The 13,168-nt window shown below is 37.6% G+C and overlaps 1 protein-coding gene across 14 annotated transcripts in view; it reads left to right on the top strand.

The window, feature by feature from the left end:
* CDK19 (cyclin dependent kinase 19) overlaps window positions 1-13,168 on the top strand; it is a 191,649-nt gene that overhangs the window by 130,114 nt on the left and 48,367 nt on the right. For all 14 annotated transcript variants that reach the window (XM_078447209.1, XM_078447208.2, XM_078447211.1 and 11 more), the window contains 2 exons: window positions 1,195-1,305; window positions 3,846-3,986. In XM_078447209.1, the coding sequence (XP_078303335.1) occupies window positions 1,195-1,305; window positions 3,846-3,986 (252 nt within the window). The remainder of the gene's footprint in view (window positions 1-1,194; window positions 1,306-3,845; window positions 3,987-13,168) is intronic.

The raw sequence follows: 13,168 nt of genomic DNA, 5'->3' as shown, positions 1-13,168 counted from the left end.
CATTCAAAATATCAAATTGAATATGTTTGTGTTAAATCTGAACCCTGGTTAAGGACAGCCTGTGGCAGGCATGTTTATAGGCTTTCATCTTGGACAGATAAAGTTATTGTTGCTAAATATTTTATCAGGCAACTGCCTGTTAAGTGCCAGGTGCTAAGTTTTCACTTGCTGATCCGGTCTATCTTTTTATGATTTCCTTGTTTATCACGGTGCAGCTTCTACTCTGTGCAGGCTTATCCTTTCTCTATTTATAGGACCTCTTCTCCACACCAATTGTTTTTTTTTAATCAGTGGGTATGAGAGATTATCTTATACTCACTGCTTTCGTAAAAAAAAACCTCAACCACATGCTCTAGTGTAGAGATTGTCAAATATCTTTCCTTCTTTTGTCAAATATTTATTGAGCACATACTGTGTTAGAGTAGATATAGACAGTATTAATATGTGGTTCCTGTCCCCCAACAGTAAAAAAGATAGGCACATTCCAAAATATATTTAATCATTTAGTGATAAGATATTACTTTTGTTTACCATTTTACATATTACTACTTAAAATGATCCCATTTTATTTTATTTATTTTAAAATGTTTATTTACTTATTTTGACAGAGAGATCATGAACATAAGCAGGGGAGGGGCAGAGAGAAAGGGAGAGAGAGAATCCCAAGTAGGTTCTACGCTGCAGGGCTTGATCTCACAACCTTGAGATCATGACTTGAGCTGAAATCAAGGGTCAGGTGCTCAAACTGAACCACCCAGGCGACCCAAAGTGATCCCACTTAGAAACATACACATACACATAGAAAAAGAATTGAAGGATATGCACCAAGGTGTTGACAGAACTTATCTCTGAGTAGGGGTATTTTTTTTTTTTAATGTTTGTCTATTTGTTTTGAGAGAGAGAGCACACACAAGTAGGAAGGGGCAGAGAGAGGAGAGAGAATCTCAAGCAGGCTCTACACTGTCAGCACAAAGCCCGATGTGGGGCTTGAACCCAGGAACCGTGAGATCATGACCTGAGCCAAAATCAAGAGTCGGACAACCAGCTGAGCTTCCCAGGCGCCCCATTAGGGGTTTTTTTTCTCTTTTATTTCGCTTAAATTTTCAAAGATTTCACTTTCAACTTATAGAAAGTTCATCATTCCCCCCTCCTTGCTAGCAGGAGAGTGACCCCTCTTCTTTCTCTTGCATTCAGCTTTTGCGAGAATTGAAGCACCCTAATGTGATCGCATTGCAGAAGGTGTTCCTTTCTCACAGTGACAGGAAGGTGTGGCTGCTCTTTGATTATGCAGAACATGATTTGTGGGTAAGTTTAAATTCACTTTATTTTTAGGACTCTTTTCATCTAGGTATGGAGAAACAAATGTATGCACTGCGTATTACTAATGCACGTAAAACAAAACTTGCTCTGTTGACCAGAGTTCAAAATAAATATAATAAATGCAAATGCAATATAAAAAAATAAAAAAATAAATGCAAATGCAGATTTAAAAGAATTTGAGCAATGAACATTATCATGTTATTATACTGAGAAGATAGTATTTGTAATATTCAGAAATCTTACTTCAGAAAGTGTTAATGTGTATGAAACTGTAATTTTATGCAAGTAATTAATGGCAGTTTACTGATATGTGTAGTGAAAATGGCTTTCTTTTGTGGTACACACTGTAGTTCAAGTTTCACCAGTTATATACTTGTGAATAATTTCCCTAAGTTAAGGTCAATCTCTTGCAACATTTTGGCATTTAAAACCGACTCCACAAAATCGAGGTACATACATGGTTTTACAAATATTAGCCCCAAATTCCAATTCTAAAGTTTTTAAGTTGGGAATCAAGATGCTTAAACATTTTATCCAAGGAGTTGCTGAAAGTAAAAAAAAAAATCAAACTTGGCAGGAAGTTCAAATTTTGGGTAATTAAATTCTGACTTAACATAGTGCGGTTTGTCATCTACATAAAGTCACACATCTGTTTAGGAATAACTTTGACAGACTTCTCGGTCTTTAAGGAGCTTTCAGAGTTTATGCTATTACAGCATATTGATAACAGTGTCCAGTGAATTTTTCTCCATTCTTTTCATGGATATTCATAAAAATGATGTTTTCCCCATTTCTCCGGGTCCTTTGTGGGTTTGGATCCAAGAGTTATTTGATAATGTACGTACTTCACCTTGAACATCAGTGGTATGATGAAAGGACATGCAGTGCATTGGACTGATCGGGTCCTGTAGAACCATGTCGTTTGTAACATGATGGCCCTTAGCCATGTGTGCCTAGTGAGCACCTGAAGTGTAGCTGGTCTAAATTGAGATGTACTGTAAATATAAAATACACACGGACTTTTGAAGACTTAGTATGAAAAAAAAAATCTCATTAATATTTTTTATTTTGATTCTATGTTGAAATGATAATATTTTGAATAAACTGGGTTAATTAAAATATACTACATTAATTTTACCTGTTTCTTTTTTTTTTTTTCTTTTGCTGTGGCTATAAAATGTTGAAAGTTATATATGTGTAGCTCCTATTATATATTTTCTGGATACTGCCCCTCCATATAAACCCTAATTTTCTATTATTTCCTTAAATAAAGTACATGTTGTTAAACAGCTTATGAAAAAGCAAGAAAGCTCTGTTAATAGGTTAAAATTTTTCTATGCCATTTGGCCATTTTTAAGTTAGTGGAGCATTATTGACAGCTTTACCAGTGTTGTTCAATAGGGGTTTACATGACCTTTATTTTTTTTTTTAATTTTTTTTAATGTTTTTATTTATTTTTGGGACAGAGAGAGACAGAGCATAAGCAGGGGAGGGGCAGAGAGAGAGGAAGACACAGAATCTGAAGCAGGCTCCAGGCTCTGAGCTGTCAGCACAGAGCCTGATGTGGGGCTCGAACTCACGGACTGTGAGATCATGACCTGAGCCAAAGTTGGTCGCTCAACGGACTGAGCCACCCAGGCGCCCCTACATGACCTTTAATACCCATCATGTTGTGTTTTGCACAGGGGTGAGGCAAAGATGGAGGTGGAGGTTTGGGGGACAGGTAGCATATCTTCCCTATCAAAATGATGTTATCATAACCTACAAAATAACGTGGTCATAAAAATTTTAATATAGTGATCCAGTTGTATTTATTTCAATGAGGTTGAATTCCGCCTTTTTCTCTCCTTCCTCCTTTCTAGTGATTTCTTATTTAATATTAACTACTAGGAATATATCCTAATTTCGTCCTATGCCAAAAGAAGGTGGACTTTTGCAATAATTCAAATGTACACATAGTCAGTGACATTATACAGATTTACTAAGTGCTAACTTTTTATACAGTAGTAAAGATTTAAGGGCATGTAGCTGGCTCGGTTGGTAGAGCATGTAACTCTTGATCTCAGGGTCATGAGTTTGAGCCCCATGTGTGGCATGGAGTTTACTTAAAATAAAATATTTTAAAAAATATAGTAAAGAATTATAGAGTATTTTTTTCTTCTCTTTTAATCTTTCATTCTGTCAGTAGAGAATACAACTAATACTATTTTTTTTTTTCAAAAAAAATACTAGTACTGTTTTTATGCAGTCTTTTAAGTATCAGTGCTTTTTACCTTTTGGTTCTATTTAATGAAAATCTTACTGGTTTCAGTAAATCTAGTTATTATACCCACAATAACATTGTCACACTCACCCCCAGTATAGGTCCCTTATCATTCAAATTATTTTTCTTTGTGTCATTATTGGCCTTTAATAAGTAATTTTTAAATGTAGAGAATTTATTGTAGACTTGATTGTGTTTTATTGATACAAATATTAGCAGAGACTATGTTATAATAGTATGTTTTATTTTTTTTAATTTTTAGCACATTATTAAGTTTCACCGTGCATCAAAAGCAAATAAAAAGCCCATGCAGTTGCCAAGATCTATGGTCAAATCATTACTTTACCAGATTCTTGATGGTATCCATTACCTCCATGCAAATTGGGTGCTTCACAGAGATCTGGTAAGTATGTTTCTTTTAAATTGATCAATATGGTTTTTTTGACCTCTTTTTAAAAATACCTTTTCTTCTTGGTACAATTATTATGAACATTGATTATAGAAAATTTTGAAAATACATAAAACCAAAAAAGAAGGAAATAAAAATCACCCATAAGCCTATGCTTAAAAGAGTACCATTATTGGGGCGCCTGGGTGGCGCAGTCGGTTAAGCGTCCGACTTCAGCCAGGTCACGATCTCGCGGTCCGTGAGTTCGAGCCCCGCGTCGGGCTCTGGGCTGATGGCCCAGAGCCTGGAGCCTGTTTCCGATTCTGTGTCTCCCTCTCTCTGCCCCTCCCCCGTTCATGCTCTGTCTGTCTCTCTCTGTCCCAAAAATAAATAAAAAACGTTGAAAAAAAAAAATTAAAAAAAGAGTACCATTATTAACATTTGGTATATGTTCTTTCATTATATTTATGCATAGCTATAAAATGTCTGTGTGGTTTTCGATGCATAATTGGTATAATCTTAATGGAATAGTCACATGTAAAATAAGTACCTTTCAGTCCATTTTGTGCTTCACATTATTGCTCATTTTCAGTAAAAATATTAATAATTAAAGATTGAGTTCTTATTGTTTTTTTCCCTTAAGAGCTAAACGGAAATAATGACCCTGCATCCAGTAAATAGAATGTTGTCAGTATTATCAATAAAGGTTGTTATCAGTATTATGAACAAATCAAATGTTTGGTTTTACCTTTTTTTCAGTACACATGTAACAAACATTTGTTAATGTCAGATTCTATGCCAGTTATCTTTGCATTGTTGTTATTTTAGTTTATGTTGATGAGATTTTTTTTTGTTTATTTGTAAGAAAATATGGGTACTGAATAGTTGTAATAATCATGAGTTTAAAATTGGAAGTTTTGTTCCTAACTCTCCTTGAAAAAATGGTTTCAAGATCATTATTTCTTAGGCTTTCGGAGATTCTAGGGATATGGTAGGGATGAATCTAGGTCAACTCAGTTTTACTAATTGAGGAAAAGTATTTATTATAGAAAGGAATGAATACACAAGAAGATCTAGTTAGTACCTGTGGCTACATTGTCAGGCCTTGTCATCTGACTTGACCGTCTCTTGCTGTGGCATTGAAGATAAATTGGAGCCAAATGCCAGTGACCACAAAGATGGGTTTACCATTTCAACAGATGCATTTCACCTCATAATTTTGAACTGTAAAGTTCTCACAGACTTCCACCTATCCACTTTACTATTAACCATGAATCAGCACATTTTTCTGTGGTTACATGAGGTTGTTCTAGATCAAACCCTCTCCTTCATTAATTTTTTATGTAATTAACATAAGCTATGTGAGTTATTTTTGAGGTCATGATCATGTTTGAATCATTGATCAAAATCTTTTTTTGAAGACTGACTAATTTCAACTCTTCTCTTTTTTTTCACAACACTGTGTATTTTATTCTCAATAGCATAGATTCACACATTTTATTTCTGATGTTGTCGCCTGAGTGTCCACTGGGACTAAAACTCAGGATGACTAGGACCTGGTTTTCTCTTTGTGGGCTTGCTGCTGCTTTAATGTCTATATTAGTTACGGCATCACCCTTTTCTCAGCCTAGAAAGTTCTTTTACCCCTTGCAAACCCTTGCACTGTACATCTAGGCCTTGCCTGGTCTTGTCAGTTTCATCTCTAAACTCTCTCTTCCATCTGTCTATTTCCATCTCTAGTGCCTCATAGGAATGAGTTCAGGCCTTTATTATCTCTTTCTTGCGGTATGGTACTAGCCTCTTAACTTGTCTCCTTGCAAACAATCTCTTTCCCTTCCATCCACTGTAGACCTTCTGGATAATTACACAGCTCCTGATCAAGAACTTTGAAATAGTTCCTCATTGCTTACAGACTAAAGCTCTAGTTCCTTATTGGGCTTTCAAGGTCATAACAGATATAGCTCCAACTGTCTTTAGAATTTTTCTTTATCCCAATCCTGTAATCTTTCACTTACACTATACCATTAAACTATTGATTGTCCCCTGTGTCATCCTGAGATTTCCTGCCTCAATGACCTTTATTTATTACCCCATCTGTACATATTCAAATACTACCTGTCTGTGAGGACTTGCACAAAAGTTAAAACTTATCCTCGTATCCGTTCCTACTTGGAAATAATATCTCCTTCTCTTTTTTTTTTTTTTTTAATGTTTATTTATTTTTGAGAGCAAGAGAGACAGAGTGTGAATTGGGCAAGGGCAGAGAGAGAGAGGGAGGCACAGAATCCAAAGCAGCCTCCAAGCTCTGGACACAGGACCCGACGTGGGGCTTGAACTCACAAACTGTGAGATCATGACCTAAGGCGAAGTCGGACGCTTAACCGACTGAGCCACCCAGGCGCCCCAATAATCTCTCCTTGTTGGTTGCCGTTGTACTTCTTTACTTCTCTTATGGCACTTATCTGTTAGTATTATAGTGGCTGTCTTAGATCATCTTCTAGACCATACACTTCTTGAGAGAGCAGGGTCTATGAATCCTTTTGGCACACTAGCAGTACTCGAGTACACAACAGGTACTGAGTAAATATTTCCTCAGTGAATTAATATGAGTAAGAATAGATTCTTACAGTATGCTTCTGGATCCAGTAACATATTTATACTTCAACACACTGTCCTAAATAAACATTTATTATTACCTTGTGTGTTTAAAGCAAGGATATATGGGGACAGTACACATATGATTGCATTAAAGACCTTCTCCGGAGTTTACTCTCAGAGAAGAAACGCGACATATGCATAAAGTTATGCTGTAAGATAGATGAGAAAGATGGTGATCATGGCTACGTGATAGGCACAGATTAAATGCTACTCAAGCTTAGAAGAGGTTATGAGGAGGGGATGAGGGAAAGTTTCAAGAGAGCTTCCACTTGAGCTAGATGTTGAAGTAGGAATCTACCCTGTGAGAGCCTACTCAGTTCTTTTCGCTGATCATGAGTACTGATAGCTGGACCACATTGTCATGGTTTTGCCAAAGTATTTTCAGGAGTAGAAAATTTAAACTGTATGTTTACTTGAGATAGATTCTCTAGTAAGTATAGAAATACAAAGCATATCACATATGAATGTGGTGTTGAAAGCATGATGGGGACATGCAAAAAATTATTTTTTGTGCAATAGAGTTGCAGTTTCAGTCGGTGAGTGGTTTTTCTTAATGCTTCATTTCCCATTGACATAAGAAATTGGGCTTTACACTATTTGTTAGTCACAATTATTTCAGAGTATATACCGTCTCTGCAAGATCCAGAGTTAAAGATGTTAGAGTAAATGTAAATTTGCAATGTAATAATATAACCCCCCAACTTTAAAAACTAGATAAAAAAATCAGTGTTTTGGACTTTACAAAAGAAGCATTATATCATCAAAGAAGATTGGGGTTTTTCATTGTGATTGATTATATATCTGTAATAGTAGTTAGCTATATCATATGGATCCTAAAATTTACCAGAAGTAGAGAATTTAAACAAAGTCACTAAAAATATTACTTACATTGAGGAATTGCTTTAAAAAGAAAGGAGAAGAGGAGCTAAATATATTTATCTTGGCTGAGACAATGAAGTAGAGACATAAGTCTATAAATATTTGGAACTTGTAAACACCAAGGGAAAAAAGATGTATTTTAATTTTATAGCAGGATATAGCTAAGAGTAAGAAGATGAAATATAGGATGAGTCACTTTTATGAGATTACTGTTCGGGTAGGTTGGAAGGATGCCAAGATAAATAGTTGATCCTGTTTTCAAAATTATGAGCTCCTGGGGAGTAAGGATCATATCTTACTAATTTTTGTATTCCTAATGTTGGCATATTGTTTGTGCTCATAAGTTACTTGAATTTCAGCAAAGCATCTGGCAATTGCACGTTATTCTTTAGCAAAGAGAAATAGTGGCTAAATGGTAGTATTGTTAAGTAGATTTACAGCCTCTTGGTTACGAGTTTTGCTACTGGATCAGTGGCATAAACTGAACTGTGCGTTAAACCATTTCTTCATCACTTTATCATATCTCAGTACCTAAAATATGATAAATGCTAGGTCTTTATCAAATGAAAGATCTGAGTAAATGCTCTAGGGCCCTGACCTGCTTTGACTTTTAAAAAATATTTGTGGTGGTTCCAAACCAAAACTCTAACTTTAGTTTTGAATGGTAATTATTGTTCATAATAGTGGGTGAATTTGTACTCTTTTGAAGTCTATGAGCACGGATAACTATATCTTTTGCAAACATAGTGCATGGAAATTTAGTTGAGGGAGAAAATAATTTTGTAGCCAGTAATCTTTTGGGTTTTGTTATTAGTTACCATCTACTGCACTTTTGGATTGTCAAAAAATCACTTCTGACACAGACCTAAAGACTTATTTATTCTATTAGAGGTCAGTAGTAGTAGTAGTAGTAGTAGTAGTAGTAGTAATAATAATAAACTTGCCAATTCTTAGAGTCAAATGTAATTCAGCTGGTTAAAGGAAATGATGTAATAGATATTCTAGCTATAGAGAAATGTGTAATATATGACCCTGGATACTTTGTCATACTAACTAATGAAGAGCTATTTTAGTTTTGTTTTATTTTTTTCCTCATGATACCTGCTCGTTCAGGCAGAATACTTGATTTTTTTTTTTAAATTATTTTAATGCTTATTTTCCAGAGAGAGCGAGCGCGCGCGCAAGTGAGCACGTGTGGGGGAGGGGCAGAGAGAGAGAGAGGGAGACACAGGATCCGAAGCAGGCTCCAGGCTCTGAGCTATCAGCACAGAGCCCTACGGGGCGGGGAGCTCGAACTCGTGACCGCAAGATCATGATCTGAGCTGAAGTCGGACACTTAACCGACTGAGCCACCCAGACACCCCCAGAATACTTGATTTTTAACAGCATTCTGGGTTGTCTATGACATGTTGGCTATGTATGTTGTAAGTCTGTATTAGTTACCTATTGTCGTTTGACAATTTGCCCCAAAACTCAGTGGCTTTCAAGATGTTTAAATATTTATCATCTCACAGGTTCTATGGGTCAGGAATCTAGGCGTGGCTTATCTGGATCCTGTTTTACAGTCTCCTTAAAAGACTGCAGTCACCTGGAGTCTTGACTGTGAAGCATCTGCTTCCTTATTCAGTCACGTGGTTGTTAGAAGGCTTCATTTTCTCCTGAGCTGATCGGTGGAAGGTGAAAGCTTTCCTTGGTTCTTTGCCACCTCAGCTTCTCCACAGACCATCTTACAACATGGCAGTTTTCTTCACCAGAGTGAGCAAACAAGAAGGTGGAGAGTGTGTGTTAGCAAGATGGAAGTCGCAGTCTTCTGTTAGTGAATCATGGAAGTGACATCCCATCACCAGAGGTCACTTTTCCAGCCCACACTCACAGGAAGTAATTACACAAGGGTGTGTTTACTGGGGGCGGGGATATTGGAAACCATGTCCGAAGCTGCCTACCACCAACTTTAAGAGACTTTAAAATGGATCCTATTATTGTCCTATTTAGTAGAAATATAAAAGAAAAATACAAGTCCCTCCTTTCCATATTAAGAAGTTGCTTGAGTGGCAAGAGGATAGTTCTGGTTCTAAAGAGCTAAAAAAAATATTATAATGTACCAATTATCCCTTCCCTTTTGCAAACATTCTTTAGTGATTTATTTCCAGAATTTGGCATATGTTCCTTGCATTTCCTCTCCTCTCCTGTGCCCTCCATTCCTTCTGCACCCACTCTTGAACTACAAGTTTAATCTTCTTAAATCTAGAGGGTGTGTTCAACTGAGATCCAGGATTATTCACTTTGAACCTATCTAGAGATCCATCTTTGTTAAACTGTCTGAGGCCTACGCTTATCGCTGCTACTTTCTATTCTCTTTTTCTCGCATTTGTGTCAAACAGGGAAAAATGCAAAGAAAAATTTAAGTTTCCCACGGTCACTAGTGCTGCCGAGTTGTAACAGGTAGCTGACGAGAAATGTTATAGTTCTTCAGCTAAGAGAGAGCATTCGAAGACTCTTTAGGAATGTCATGTATGAAAGTCCAATATACAAAACTCACAGATGGCCTCTTTTCTACTCAGCTGGGGAAGAAGTACTGTACTGTTAAACTTTGTAAAAGTTTGATTAAAATAAGTGCTTGGTGGTTGGAGAATGGTCTAGAAATATCTGTGTGCAGCTCTTCATACCTTGTCCGACAGGGAGATACATTAAGTCTTTAATTTTGTGTATACTAAAGAGGGCCTGACAAGGTGAATGTGCCACACTGCAAAGACACCCTTAAAATCTGACTGGATCCATCATGCTGGCATTTTGAAGAATTTTAGTACTGTTTTAGAGTTTAGCCTCGCTTAGTTCTTATGAAATGGGAGCTTGGAGATCTTAAACTTAAAAAAATACATATACATTTCTAGGAAAGCTAATCTTGATCCGTAAGCCTCAGTTTACTCATTTATAAAATTGGAATAATGGTAGGGACTTTGTACAGTTGTTCATCTCCTAGTCTTAGCTCCAGAGTTCCTGAATTCCTCCTAATTTCCATTCTGTAGAAGCTTCTGTACATTATTCTGGATCCCACCAGCAATCCAGAGATGCCCATTCTTTCAACTGCCTTTCCCAGGATTCCTTTATTTTTTTAATTTTATTTTGAAAAAATTTTCAAATGTTTATTTTTGAGAGAGAGAGAGAAACAGAGTCGGGGAGGGGCAGAGAGAGAAGGAGACACAGAAGCTGAAGCAGGCTCCATGCTATTAGCACAGAGCCTGATGCCGGGCTCAGACTCACGAACTGTGAGATCATGACCTGAGCGGAGGTCGGATGCTCAACTGACTGAGCCACCCAGGTGTCCCGCTCTCCTCCCCCGCCCCGCCACCACAGTTCCTTTAGCCTACAACTCTAGCCCTTTCTACTTTACAAAGTAGAGCCCTGTTTATTATTTTTTATTTGATTTATTAAATTAACATTCTAATTAAAGAATTATGGCAGAAAGTGGCATTTATTTTAATATGACTTAATCATTATAATTTCTTTTAGAATTCAGAGCTAACAACGAAAAAGGAAAATATGGCTTGGTTATTTTCTAACTTGCAATTTCAGGTGACTTTGGACAATTACAGATCTTGTCATGCTGAAGAATTACACTGGGGTTGCTGCTGGTGACCTTTGGTTCCTTACTAGTTCCTTAGAGCTGGGCCCTTGAGAGTCTCTGGCCCAGCAGTTCATGTCTCCAGCCTGAAGGCCTTTGATGGTAGTGATGTCATCCCTGTGCAGGGACTCCTGTTCTGCCAGTACACAGGGCCTTGTGACGATCAGGTGAGATAGTGTTTCTCAAGGTGCTCTAGATACTGTGACATATACCTGTGTCACAGGTGGGCTGTGATTTTTTTGGCATGACAGGTTTTCCGCCATCCACACCCACAGCCCAGTCATGGGAGTGTTCTGCAGAATACACGTCTGTCCATTTGAGTTGAAGTGTAATGTCCCATCTGTTCCGTAGACAGGTGATACACACTAAGAATTACACTTCTAAGAGGGCCAACTTCAAAGGGGATGAGTCTTCTTAAGGTTCAGCTCAGGGACAGGGCTCTTTTGATGATCCCTGTCAGACAAACACAGTACCGTAGCCTGTACTGACAAACCCACATATCTAGAAGGTGGTTTGCCAAACTAACTTCAAAGTCGCTAAGAGGTGATAGTCCAGATACATTCCACAGTGGCAGGAATAGCAGGAGCTGGTTAAGAATCAAGGGCTACAGACAGGACCCCCAGCACTTTGAGGCCTGTGTTTAAAACTGAAGAACGATTTCAGGCATACTATTTTATTAAATTACTATTATTGAGGTAGAATTTGCATATAACAAGATGTACCCATTTTAGTTACAAATTGATCAATTTGGACAAATGTATATACCAGGGTGATCACTACCACAGGCATCCTGTGTGACTGGCACCGTAGGATGATTCAGGATCTCTTATTGAAAGTGATGGTGTCTTCATCAAGAAGGGATCTTATATGCATGAACTGATTATTTCTTTGGGAGATTGCATATGGTGATTATTTTGGGTGGTAAGATTCTCGACTAAGCATTCATCTAAGTAGAAGCCTTCTGGAGGTGAGGGCCATAAATCAATTAAGTGTTGTGCATTTTCCAGGTCCACTTTTGTTCTCATAACCCTGGCCTGCAGTGCATTTCTTAGAGACTTGAGTTCTAATCCTGGGTCTGCCACTGTCCAGGGACAGTGAGCTTGGTTAAGGTTGTAGGTCTTTCCCCTTGGTGTCTTCATGAGTGACGCAAGAAGGCTCAGTTTCATAATTTCTACCTCTGACATCCTTTTTTTTTGGACAAAAGTTCTCACTGATTTATTACTGAACCAACCTACTGATGCAAAAGCATAGTAACAGAGAACGATCATTTTCCTGGATGAAACATGTCTATTGTTCAGATAGGCGTGATGTTTACAGAGTGAGAGGATGTGAGCACGTGACCTTCATGCAGCAGAAACACAGGTGCAATCCCATATAGACCCAGGTTGGTTCTTCTCTCATGTCTCCTTTTGGAGCTGCACCTGATTTTCTCATCAGTTTTCACCTGCAGGCACTGGGGAATGGGACAATTCTGCTTTTGATTCTGAAAGTCTTGTGAGAAGACTTGGCCAGGAAGAGTCATCTGCACCCATAACCGTGGTGGAGAAAAGGAGAAAGGAGCTCTACCTCTGACATTCTTAATTTGTCATGATAATAAGACTGAATTATTTGATTTGAATATGAATGTCACAAATGTAAATCGAAAACTACTTTCTACTAGCATTGCTTCTCTGAGGACGGATTGTACTCATTAATGAGTAAGATAGAATCTGAATGTCTGTGCAGCACTCGTGCTGGCATTGCCATCAGTGTGGGATTATCTTGATTATACTCTTAGTGACCTTGCAGTTAGTTAGGTAAATAGCCTTCTAGATACCTGTGTTTGTCTTGCATTAAGCTTTTTATAATGGCTGCTTTTTATTGGTTCTTGTTCGAGAAAAGAAAACCTTATCTCTGCTGTTCAGGCCTATAACCACTCCTAAAAGGCTGGAACAAAGAAGTGTATTGTTAACTGTTGTTTGGTGCTGGGGTGGCAGGCATTGTTTATTATGAACACCCAGGTTTGATTAACATAGATTATTCAGATTGACCTACTACA

The sequence above is a fragment of the Panthera onca genome, chromosome B2 (genome assembly GCF_046562875.1).
Source record: "Panthera onca isolate mPanOnc1 chromosome B2, mPanOnc1 haplotype 2, whole genome shotgun sequence".
NCBI classification, from domain to species: Eukaryota; Metazoa; Chordata; class Mammalia; order Carnivora; family Felidae; genus Panthera; species Panthera onca.
This window is presented reverse-complemented; position numbering and strand designations above follow the sequence as displayed.